This window comes from Neopsephotus bourkii, unplaced genomic scaffold, assembly GCF_033783945.1.
Source record: "Neopsephotus bourkii isolate Nb327-2 ecotype Australia unplaced genomic scaffold, CSIRO-AGI_Nbou_v1 NB_1154, whole genome shotgun sequence".
NCBI lineage: Eukaryota > Metazoa > Chordata > Aves > Psittaciformes > Psittacidae > Neopsephotus > Neopsephotus bourkii.
Window position 1 is genome coordinate 3,483,908 of NW_026901640.1, and position 11,940 is coordinate 3,495,847.

At 59.3% G+C, this 11,940-nt stretch overlaps 1 protein-coding gene across 5 annotated transcripts in view; it reads left to right on the forward strand.

Moving 5' to 3' along the window:
- The window catches only part of ABR (ABR activator of RhoGEF and GTPase), a 39,175-nt gene extending 28,285 nt beyond the window's left edge, over nt 1-10,890 (forward strand). For 4 of the 5 annotated variants that reach the window (XM_061363538.1, XM_061363539.1, XM_061363540.1 and 1 more), the window contains 7 exons: nt 5,239-5,298; nt 5,406-5,515; nt 5,744-5,883; nt 6,373-6,507; nt 6,777-6,882; nt 8,140-8,287; nt 8,469-10,890. In XM_061363538.1, coding sequence (XP_061219522.1) covers nt 5,239-5,298; nt 5,406-5,515; nt 5,744-5,883; nt 6,373-6,507; nt 6,777-6,882; nt 8,140-8,287; nt 8,469-8,558 — 789 coding nt within the window. In that variant the 3' untranslated portion in view covers nt 8,559-10,890. Of the gene's footprint in view, nt 1-804; nt 1,155-5,238; nt 5,299-5,405; nt 5,516-5,743; nt 5,884-6,372; nt 6,508-6,776; nt 6,883-8,139; nt 8,288-8,468 lie in introns of those variants that run through there. The other variant, XM_061363542.1, reaches the window with a different exon arrangement.
- Nucleotides 10,891-11,940: the final 1,050 nt, after the last annotated feature.

The window sequence follows — 11,940 nt, forward strand, 5'->3', positions numbered from 1 at the left end:
CTGTTTGCTATGGCCTAGGACGGGCAAGGAGACAGGCAGTGGGTGCACAAAGGTCTCATGATGGTGGGGCAGAATGGAGCAGCCCCATCCTCAGTCCCTGTTTGATGCACTGAGTAGAGTTTGTGTTGTCATGGGCACGGTGCCTGCCATACCCGCAGGGGATAGCTGCCCCCTCGATGGGCTGGGGGAGGCCCTGGAGGGGTGATTTTGGTGTCAGGGCTCCCCAGACCTGCAGGGATCCCCAGGGTGACCCATGTGCACTCAGGGGGCTGCTGAGCTCTGGACTGGGGGCAGTGCAAGTCCCTCCCAACCCTGGACCGCACCACATCCATGCTTGTCAGGAGAAGCAGCAGGCAGGGACCCTTCCAAGGCTGGGGCACAGGGCAGAGCCCTGCCTGCACCCCATCCCTGCCCTGCCGCCCCAGCACATCACCTCTTGGCAGTGGGGCTGACAGGGGCCAGGGCACGGTGAGCGGGTCCCTGCTTATCCCTAGGGCTGACAGGAGACCCCTAAAGTCCTATCCCTGTGCTGAGACCGGGAGAGCCAGCCTGGCTCTTCATGGAGCCGGGAATGCTGCAGCCAACAGCGCCGATGGCTTCCGGGGCTGCGGCCGCTGCTGGCGCTGAAAAGCAGATAATGGATAACGGTGGATGAGGGTGGATAGCGGTGGATGAGGGTGGGTAACGGTGGTGGAGGGGCCGGGTACCCCTCCAGCCCTCCCAAGCGGCTGCTGGTGGCAGGGCGAGAGTTAAACGCGTGGGGGCCGCCGGGGGGGGGGGCTGCCTTTGAGTCACTTCCTCGCAGGGGGAGGGAGGTTTTGGGGCTGCCGAGCTGCCGCTCCACAGCCTGGCTCACACCCTGAGGATGAGCCCTGGCCGCTCGCCTCCCCGCCGCCCCGGCCGGGCTCCCCTTGCTGACCCCAGCGCAGGAGGGATGCGGGTGCTGCCCTAACCCAGCCCCGGCCACCCTCATCTCACCTCCCTGCGCCGAAGCGGACATCGGGATGACGGAGGTGCTGGTGCAGCCGGAGGGCAGCCCTGGCCCCATGGGCGAGCAGCCGGAGCACGGCGTGGAGGAGCCCGAGGGGAAGCGTCCCCCCAACACGGGCGCCCGCCTCTGGGGCAGGGTGCGCAGCAAACTGCTCCGGCAGAAGGTGCCTCTCGGGGTGCAGGGGGGGGGGACGTTTTGGGGGTGGTTGGGGTGGGCACCAAAGGGGCTTTGGGATGGCTTTGCCGTGCGTGGTGGTCGTGGCTTTTTGGCTGGTGGCTTTGTGGGGTAAGGGGGGCTCTGATATGGAGGGTTCTGATATATGGAGGGTTCTGATATAGTGGGGTCCATGCATGGAGCAGGGAGGCTGGTGGGTGCTTTGGGAGCTCTTAGAAGCAGTCAGCAGCTTGTGGGGTCCTCGTTGCCCTCCTTCTGTCTCTCTCTGCGTGCTGGGAGGACTGGGGGGGGCTGAGCCATGTGCACTGTGGGGTCTGGCAGAGGGAGGGTGTGGAGCCCCCCTGCCCTGCCCCGGGGTGCACCCAGGAGGCAGAAATGCTTGGGGGGATGACTGGGGCCATGCTCTTGGGGTGCTGGTGCCTGTGTAACCCCCCTCTTGCTTGCTTTGCAACCCCTCAATCGCGGGTCCCTCCAGGCTCCTCCTAGCTGGGGGGCTGCATCATGATGGAGGGCAGGGGTGGGCAGCAGCGGTGTTGAGCAGGGCACGGCACCATCAGGGGCTGTCCCAGAGCCCCTGCGATCCCGTGGGGGGCTCCAGGGGCTTCCCTCCATGGGGTCCCCCTGCGCAGCGGTGGCTGCGGGCAGGAGCCCCGCGGGGGCTGGGTTCGGCGGCCGCGGGGCCGCCCGTGACGCAGCGGCATTAACCTCGATTCCGAGCCGCCGCTGCCGCCGCTCCCGCCGAGGGGATTAAGGAGCAGCGAGGGCTGCGTGGGGCCGCTCGCCAGGGGCTGTTGCTGGGTCAAAAGATGGGGTTTGTGTCCCAGCCGCACGGGTCCTCCCCGCTCCCCTGCTGCTGCCAGCCGGGGGCTGCAGGGCAGGATGTGGCCCCGTGGTGCTGCGGGTACCTGCTGCTTCTCGGGTCGCTCGCAGACAGGGCTGTGAATGGTTGCTTTTTTTGGGGCTGTGCTTTGCCTCCGGCAGCATCTCCTGTTGTGGGGGCTGCTCTGCTTCCCACGGCATGGAGCAGCGCAGGGACACGGGAAGCGCCTATTCCCTGGAGAGGGAGCTGCTGCCATGGAGTTCTGATGGGGGCATCTGCTTCCCGGAGGCCAGGCTGGGGTGTTTGTGAGTGCTGTACTGATCTGAAGCAACTCTGGATGTAGTAGATCCCCCAGGATCCCGCTCCCGATAGCCATGGTGGGGATGCTCGCTGGCTGGGTCACCAGCTTGCTCCCGATGGCTTCACCCCAGGCTGATGGGTGACCTCATGGGTGTGAGGTGTGAGGGAGGGACATGCCCAGCCTGGCAGCCCCTGCCCTGCTGCAGCATCCCAGTGCTCAGGGTCCTGGAGAGCTGCTCTGAGGGTTTGGAGCTGTCCCAGCTCCTCACCTGGGAGCCCCAGGGACCCAGTGCTGCCTGGATCTGTCTTGGCTGCTGCTGCTGGCGCAGGAGCTGCATCCATGGTGCACAACCTGCAGGTGTCTTGAGGACAAAATCCTGGGATGTGACCTCGTTCCCTTGAGTCCAGAGTCACCCCATGCACGAGACAAGCAGCAGGCAGGGGCTCTGGGATAAATTCCAGCAGGATTGCGAGTCTTTCTGGCACTGGAACCTCCCCAGGACACACAAAGCCCTGCTGGGATGCTCATCACCTGCCATGCTGCAGCAATGAGGGGCTTTGACCTACAAGCAAACACCTTTGCACAATCTGGGCAAACAGGATGATGGCACAGCCCTTTGGTTGAGAGCAGGAGGTGTTTCAGCTCCCTGTGGATAAGAGGAGCACTGCTGCAAATGCTGGCCTGGGCATGGATGTCATCGCTACCAAGAGACCCCTGAGATGCAGGAGGGAGCAGCCGGGAGAGATGCTGGTGACGTGGCTGAGCAGTTTCCCAGACACAGGCTGTCTGAAGCCGGCTGGTGTGCTGAAGAGGAGCTGCCATGTGGGACAGCAGCATGTCACTTGTGCCATCCTGCACAGCGCTGGCCTCCGGGGCTGCCAGAGGATGTCCCTGCATTGCACTGGAGCAAGGCAGCTCCCTTTGGAGGAGAAGGAGGTGGTGTTGGTAGCGGAGATGGGGCGTTTGCCAGCGCTGTGTGGGCAGGAGCTGCCTGTGGCTCTGTGGGTGGATGCTCCTCTCCATCCTCCCACCCCTGGAGACGGAGCATGGGCAGCTCTGCTTCCTGCAGGGAGTGGGCAGTGTGGCAGTGCTGCCTGCTGCGTGTGGTGACAGCGGGCAGGGCTGGAGGGCCAGGCCACAGCTGGTGCCTTGTGGGTGCACAGGGACCTGTAAGCTCGGGCTGGTGGCACTGACTGAACTAGCCTACATTCAGGGCTGCTGCGAGGAGCTGGATGGGTTCCATTCATTGGCCAGGGACAAGTGGCTGCAGGGAGGTGCTGTGCTTGGGGTAAGATGTGTGGCGCTGGCGGCAGCCAACCTGGCTTTTATTAAAGCTTGCTTCAAAGCCTTGCTAAAGCCCTTCCAGATGTGAGCCGCCAGGAGCCGGGAAGACCCAGGGGATGGGGATGGGGATGGGGAAGGCGTGTGTGATGGTTGCAGTTAAACTTGTGCTGCAGGAGGCACACAGCTCCCGACCTGGCTGGGGGTGAAGAGCTTTGCTGCTGCTGCCTGGGGCTCACAGGGTCGGATGCTGCTACAAGAAGCACTGGGCTGTGTGGGGAAAAGGGATGGAAGCCCCAAAGGACAAGCGTTGGGTTGGTGTTGGCTTTGTGTGTGTATGGGGATGTGGTGCTGGTGAGGGTTGCTGGAGCATCAGGCTTGGGTTGACTGTGGTCCGGCTGCAGTCTCATGATCCTGGTGTCCAAACCTGCTGCAGGGCCCCATGGGAGCACAGGGCAGCTGCAGCCTTCCTCCTCCTCCTCCTCCTCCTCCTCCTGCTCCCCCCGCTGCCGTTCCCAGCAGCCGCAGGGCTGGCGGGAGGACGTGGTGTGGTGCTTGCTGGGCTGGAGCCAGCGAGAGGGCTCCACGTCAGGAGCCATTCCCAGGTCACGCTGGAGACCGCAGCGCTCCTCGTGGCACCGTGCTCACTGAAGAGCTGCTTGGGTTCGATGTGGCACGCTTCGGCATAGGGAAACGCCACAGGACTGGGTCTGTGCTGAGAGCCAGGGCAGCTCAAGCCTCTCCTCAGGAGTGTGAGCTCTTGGTATGCAAGAAGGGACATGAGGGACCGCAGGGTCCACCCCTGTCATGGCATGTGGTGGCTTCACGGGCAGCCAGAGGCAGGGGAACAGCGGCTTCGTGGCCAGAACAGCAGCTCTGGACATGTTTGTGCTCGCCCAGAGCATCTCTGAACCCAGCAGCTGTAGGAAACTCCCTTGTGTCCTTGATGAGTGACCCATGTGCTTGGCACAAGCCTCACTGGGCAGCTGCATGCACACAGTCCTGAGAGCCTGCGCCATCCCCTTCCCACTCCTGCCAGCTCCCACATCCCATCCCCTTCCCGGAGGGAGCATTAGTGCCGGGCTCTGCCCCACTGCCTGCCCTGTGCATTACAGGGATCGATGGAGCTGGATCGATACCACCAGCTGGGAACCAAAAGGCATCTGCACCCATCTCTGCTCAGCCCTGGGGCCTGGCACCCACCGCGGCACGTGCCAAGGCCTTGGGAACACCAGCACCTCGCCGCGGTGGCCAGGCACTGGGGCAGCATCACCGAGTCCCCTGCTAGCCCCAAAGCCAGAAATAGCGGGGCCTGTCATTCCCAGGGGTTATAAATAGCCTTGGCTATGGGGAGATGTTGTTTTTCTGCATGGAAAACGCTGCCCTAGTTCTGATCCATCAATCTGCAGCCAGAAATAGTCCTATTTTCTTGGAAGTTTCTTGCCTCTTGGGTGTGGGTTAAAAATGCCTTGAGGGGCTCGGGGTAGGGCAGGGCAGGGAAGGCTGAGCCCACCTGGCTTCAGGGCACAGCCAGAGGAACCCAGACCTTCCCCTCTCCATCCTCCTGCCGTGGGCAGCAGGTTGCCAGGGGAGAGAATGTCCCACACCCCACATTGTGTGTGGTTTGGGGGCTGTGTCCCCACAACGCTGACACAGCATCTCTCTCCACAGCTGGACCCACAGGCCGTGCAGACAAAGAACTGGCACATGGATGTGATCGAGATGAATGGGGTAAGCCCCTCACTTCAATTGCAGCTCCGTCTGCAGGGCTGCTTCATGTGGCAGTGAAGGTGATGGGCCAGGGCCAGGCTGCAGGGACTCACCCCTGTCTCCCACAGATCAAGGTGGAGTTCTCCATGAAGTTCACAAGCAGAGATATGAGCCTGAAGAGGACCCCTTCCAAAAAGCAGACCGGTGTCTTCGGCGTCAAAATCAGCGTCGTGACAAAGTACATGTGGGGCTGGGGGGCTGATTTGCTCCATTCCCTGTGGGTGTGGGGTTGCACCACGTCCCCTTGCCCCCATCCACATCAGAGAGCGTGGCTTTTGCTCTCTGCTGGGGACTTGCCCATTCCATCACCAGCCCCATCCTTCCCACCCATCCTGCCCCTGTCCCAGGGTTGGCCACCATGGGATTCCCTGGGAATGTTTGCTTATGGCTCTGCTTTGTGAACCAGGCGTGAGCGCTCCAAGGTGCCTTACATCGTGCGCCAGTGCATCGAGGAGGTGGAGAAGAGGGGCATCGAAGAGGTTGGCATCTACAGGATCTCTGGCGTAGCCACTGACATCCAGGCATTAAAAGCTGTCTTTGATGCAAGTGAGTGCCCTGGGAGATGGTTTCCCTCCATGTCATGTTCCCTTGGGAGGGTTTGCAGGCACCAAGCCCCCCTGCTTTGCAAGTCCAGGGTCTGATTATTGCACTGCATGTGTGGAAAATGTGCTGGTGCGCCCAGGAAGGGGCTGGGGGGGAGGAGGAGGAGGAGGAGAAAGGAGCATAGAGCAAAAGCCCGGAGGCCCCAGCCTTGTTTGTGCCTTGGTGTCTGAGCCGCCGCTGCGCCTGGCTGGCTCCGGAGGGACACTGACTCAGGGCAGCATTGCAAATGGATTTGCAGATTATTCCGCATCCCTTGCCCAGCCGGGCGGGAAGTGCTCGGCTTTCCCAGCCCCAGCCTGGCTCAGTGGAGCTGCGGACCCGGTGATGCTGTCCCTGCCCTCCAGCCAGCAGCCTGCCTGGGTAGCTGGGGTGACAGAGGGGGTTGAGACCCAGAGGGGAAGGAGGTGTAACGCGTGGGTGCTCTCTGGACAGATAACAAGGACATCCTGGTCATGCTGAGTGACATGGACATCAATGCCATTGCCGGCACGCTGAAGCTGTACTTCCGTGAGCTGCCCGAGCCCCTCCTCACTGACAGACTCTACCCTGCCTTCATGGAGGGGATTGGTAAGGGGATGGGGAAGGGCTTGGTGCCCAAGCGTGGCCCTGTTTGGCATTGCCTGCTGTGGGATGGGAGACTCCTGAGGGTCCTTCCCAGCTTGGCCCACTCAGTTCTGGCTGCCTTTGCTGGCTCCAGGTCAGCTCAGGGATCATGGCGCTGCTCCCCAGGGAGCAGGCACCACTGGATGCCGGGAAGGATCCGGCCATGGTGGGTGCCACTGCTGCACAGTGTGTTCCCAAATCCTCTCCTGAGCCCTCTCCCTCCTTGTTTCCAGCCCTCTCAGATCCTGCTGCCAAGGAGAACTGCATGATGCACCTTCTCCGCTCACTGCCCGACCCCAACCTCATCACCTTCCTCTTCCTGCTGGAGCACTTGAAAAGGTAATGGATTGCCTTGTGGTTCCCACAGGGATGCCCGGTGCAGGCGGGAGGTGCAGGATGGGTTTGCCTCACTGCTTTGCCGTAGGGATTGGATGTGAATGGAGTTAGAGCCACTAATTCCTGCGGTGCCTGTTTGGCCGTGGGCTGATCCTGAAGTGGAGGAGGATGGTGCTGTGGAGCAGGGCCAGCAGCAGTTTCTCAGTATTGGGCAGGCAGCAGTGGTTCTTCCATCTCCCAGCCCCTCCAAGAGGGTGCAGCCCTAGGCCTGTCCCACCTGCCCCAGCACACCATGAACCCCTGTGGTTGCTGTCAGTGTTGGCTTTAGGAAAACTGAGTGCTGTGTCCTCTCCCACCAGTCCAGCAACAGCCCCTGCAAAATGAGGTGCAGTAATCCCTGCAACTTGTGTGCAGCGGGTGGCCAGGACCCCAGGATGGTCAAACTGCAGGCATGTCCCAGAGCTGCAGGTATCACTCATCCCAGGGCAAGTGCAGCACTGTGTGGTTTGATGGGCTCTATCTCGGCCCAGATGAAGCCCATCCAAATTTGGAGATGGACAATTCTGGGGCTCACTGGGGCCCCAAAACCCATAGAGAGCACAGGACAGCAATGCACATGCAGAGCCTGCCCAGAGCTGCCATGAGTTTGGGACCGGTGCTCGCAGCTCGTGTTACTTGCAGCATGAAGGGTTTTTTTCCCCCTTCTGGTTTGGCTAAAGCCAAACAGAAAAAGTGATTGAGCTGGGGGCTGGGGAAGGAAAAATCCATTTCCATCCTGAGAACTGGGCACAGCCAGTTCCCACATCTGCTCTCCTGGCCGGGGCTCAACCGAGCAGCCTGTGCCGGGGAGCACAGCTGCCTCCTAACATGGCAATGTTGTGGCCCTGGTTCCCTCGCTGCAGGCTGGCCGGGGCCCCAGGGGGTCGCAGGGGCAGGGAGCCATGCAGGGAGGTGCGGGCTGGTGCGGGGCTCCCCGTACCCTGCCGGGGCTTGGGAAGGGTGGAGGCTTCGCAGCACAGCAGCCAGCGAGGGCTTGGTCGCTGCCACATCACAGCCGGGGCTCCCGGCCAGCCCCAGCGGCTCTGGAGGAGGCCGTGAAGGGGGCAGAGCTCCCTGCCCTGCACCTGGGTTTGGGGGGGCTGTGAAGGGCAGTGGCAAGCTGGAGGTGCCCCACTCGCCCCCCGCATCGCCCTGTGGTTGCCCCATTGCAGGAGAACAGCATTAGGAGCTCATGTTCGCTGTCTTCCCCATGCACTGCAGGGTAGCTGAAAAGGAGCCCATCAACAAAATGTCTCTCCACAATCTGGCCACGGTCTTTGGGCCAACACTGCTGAGACCCTCAGAGGGGGAGAGCAAGGGACACCTCACCCTGGCCTCTGACATCTGGTCCCATGATGTGATGGCCCAGGTAAGAGCCGTGCTGGTGGCATGGGGCTGCAGCCTGCGCCAGCACCCATGTGTGGGTAGCAGAGGGGATTGCTTTGTCTGGGTTCAGTTGTCACTTTGCTGGATGTGTCTGCACAAGGACAAGCTGGGAGGTGGCAGCTCTGCCCTTGTTTGCCCTAATACCCCCTGTTTGCCTGCTACAGGTCCAGGTCCTTCTCTACTACCTGCAGCATCCTCCCATCTCCTTCACTGAGCTAAAACGCAACACACTTTACTTCTCCACGGACGTGTAGCCTGCAGGGAGAAGGCACCAGCTGCAAACACTCCCAGCTCCCTGCTGGGGGACACGGACTGGATCGCAGCCCCCCAGGGAGACTGACCCGGACCCGGGACAGTGCCGCCTGCAGCTCCTGTACAATCGCGTACCAGAGGCCCGGTCCCACCCCAGGCGCCGTGCCCCTCTGTAAAGTAGTTGTGTCTTATGTTCCTCCTTGTGTTCAGGAATTGGTTTTATGTATATTTGTTCAACGGAAGAGGTAGTGACTGACAAGGGCTGTGGACGCAGGCTTCCCCCTTCGCTAGTTTTCTCCTGGACTCCTCTCTGCCGCTCGTTCCTACCAGGCACCCTTCGTCTCGCCCAGCTCGAAGCCTGCAGCATCCCACGAGTGCCTGTTTCACTGCCCAGCTCCCCTGCCCCACGCCTGCATGTGCAGCATCGACTTCAGAGGCTGGGAGCTCATAGGCTTCCCTCCACCGTGACAGTGACCAGCTCTGCTTTGGCTTGCTGCCTGCGCAAACGTTGGACCCTGTGCCTGGATCCTGCTCTGGCCCAAGCAAACCTGCGACCACGAGAGCAGAGGAGCAGGGTGCTGCTTCCTCCTCACCACGTCTCTTCTGGGTGCTTCCAGGCCAGTCCCCTCTACAGCCCTTACCCTGTGCTTTGCCTGTGCGGGTGTAGCATGGCAGCTACTTCCTTCGCTGTACCTCGCCTCCAAGTAGCATTTTGGGGTAACCCATCACACAAGGCTGGAGTGAGAGGGGTTGTGCTGGTCTCCATCCACAGTAGGCTTGAGAGACAGCCAGCCAGGCAGGTCTGCTTCCTCCAACATGGGCTGACCCCAGGTCTACGCTCTGGCACCAATAGGCCCCATAAGGGCATGTGGATCCCAGTTTCCCCAAGAAACCCTGCTGGGGTGGGGAATGGGGTCCCTGCCGTATCCATACGCCCATATTTCTGCTGTAGTAAAGCATATGCACCTCTGCAGCCCAGCATTGCCAACATTGGCTGCACCTTGTGGCAGAGCCCGCTGGGCACCAAGCATTCCTGCCATGGCCATGAGAAAGGAGAGGCTTTTTGTTTCCCTCCTTGGCTTTCCCTGCTGCCCAGGGCAAGTGGCAGCACATGGCCCTGCCTCGGTGCCAGCCCCACTGCCAGATGTTTGTGCTCTGCAGCAGCTGGACAGTCACCCAGCCTGGAATCTAGCGCAGAGGGGTGGGAGGAGGAAAGCCTTCATAGCCCTCACTACTGAAGGCAGAAGTGCTTTGTTCTCTTTCTCACAAAGCAGTTGCTGCTGGGTTAGCTGTGCCCGGCCAACTCAGGTCTGTTTTAGTTAGTGGCTCCAGTTCTTCACCCCCAGGCTGATGGCTGGAGTTGTCACGCCATGTCCCAAGGCAGGATGGCCACATGCCTGTGCTCACTGCCAGGCTGTGCTCTGGCTGCCCCAGTGCCTGGCTCCCAGTATGTCCCCCACCCTCCCACATTCCCAGGTAGGTGCTGGGACCTGTTGGGACACGAAACCTTTCGCTCTGTGAGCTGAGTCCGTGTTCTCATGGGAAAAGCCCCCCCTTCCCCGATTGCGTTGGCCCTGTGCTCTCCTGTGCCAAATGGAGATGGATGAGAAGTGACCAAGCGTATCCCTGCTAACAGTGGCATTTTTACCCTCCTGACTAACAGACTGTTCCAGGTAGAGCCCGGCCGCCTGCCACCGATGCACCAGGTATGTCCTAAGCCCACCTTCCCAGGGAAGGCAGCACCTGCCTGCTCTGCACCAGCAAAGCAACGAAAGGAGGGGAGGTTTTTCAGTCCCCCTCCAAAGGGCTCACACTCCAGACCCTGTTCCTCTTGACTACCAGCTAAACAGAAGGGAAACAGCATTGCAGAAAATAACCAGGCGTCTGTCTTGGCCCTGGACCCAGTAAGGAGGCCGAGTTTTAAATCTGACTGCACAACGGATCCCTGTGTGTGTCTGATTTGTTACATGTGTCCAAGTCTCTGTCCACGATACTGTCATTCCAGATGGAGACTCTGTACAGCCAAATCCCCCCTGCGCGACAGTGGCTGGAGGCCCGGTCCACACAGCCCCGGCACAACAGGCTGCGGCCATCCCTATGACTGGCTTTTTGCTTGTCCCTGCAGGAAAGAAGAGAGGGGGGTGGACTCTTGCAGCTACAGGTAGAATAGAACTGTTAATTAATATTTGACTTTCAAAAGTTGTTAAGGATATATTTTTGTTTGTGTTTTGTTTCAATTTCTGTAGATTATAAACTTTAAATGGCTGTAAACCATGTGAGGAGAACAAAAAAAGGTTAATAAAAATGCAAAGCCCCAACATTTGCACAAAGGGAGCCTTGTGGTGTTGCTGTTTGTGCTAACTGATCACCTTGGCATCACAGCTTCTTCTCTGTCGTGGAAATCCTGCTAGTTGCACTTCAAGCCAGTGGTATATGCACAGGCATCGTGCCAGGCAATCTTTTAAGAGAAATCTTATGGTTTGGGCTAGATCCTTGCATTTCAGTACATTCTGGAGGAAAAAAATCCTGGACTGTCTGGAGCCAGCTTGTTTAATCAGCCCAGAATTACTCAAGCTTAAAATTCAGCTGACTTGCACAGCTTCTGGCCTGAGGATACTGAACAGGCACAGCAAGGGACATCAGGCGATCTGGAAACCTCATCTGATAGATCACATGGTGCTGCCTCCCCACTTCATTCCATGTGGGAATGGGAGACAATATGCCTTCAAACTGACCACCGACCATCGTATCAACCAAACCACCTTGCCAGTATTGCTCTTCCAGGTAAGCAAGTGCTGTCACCATTCTGGGATCTCAAACTGTGGATGCAAAGGAGGGGAAGTGGGTGGGAGAACCTGTGAAGTGTGTGCACTGAATCTGAAATCCCACTGCCTCAGAAAGATGAGGGTGGGTGTTTGCCCTTGCAGAATGGCTCTACTGAAGTTTAAAATCAGCCTAAATTACCTTGAGTATATAAATTACCCCCTGAGGTCTGAGAACAGAGCTTGGTTAGAAAAACAAGAGTGCTAACACGAATGCAAATCAAAAAGGGAGCTGCTCCTTGAGCTAATGAACACGTTTTGACTTCAGTACCAATGTTCTGCAGAAATACCACTTCACTTCCACCAGTGTAATACTCAGAGGTGGTACAGGGACGTGATGGGAAACAGACTGTGTGCTAAGTGAATGCCCAGTTATCTCTCTAACAGTGGTTTATTCTCACAACTCTGTGTTCCAGTCTTGCTATCAAACTGCTGGAACTAATAGTGTGAGCCCGTGGCAGTTAAAGCAGTAGCAAGATGATTTTACTCCCACAGCGAGGTTAAATCAGGCTAGCCAAGTGGCTACAGAGAATTATACTTCTGCAACAACCTTTTTTTTCCC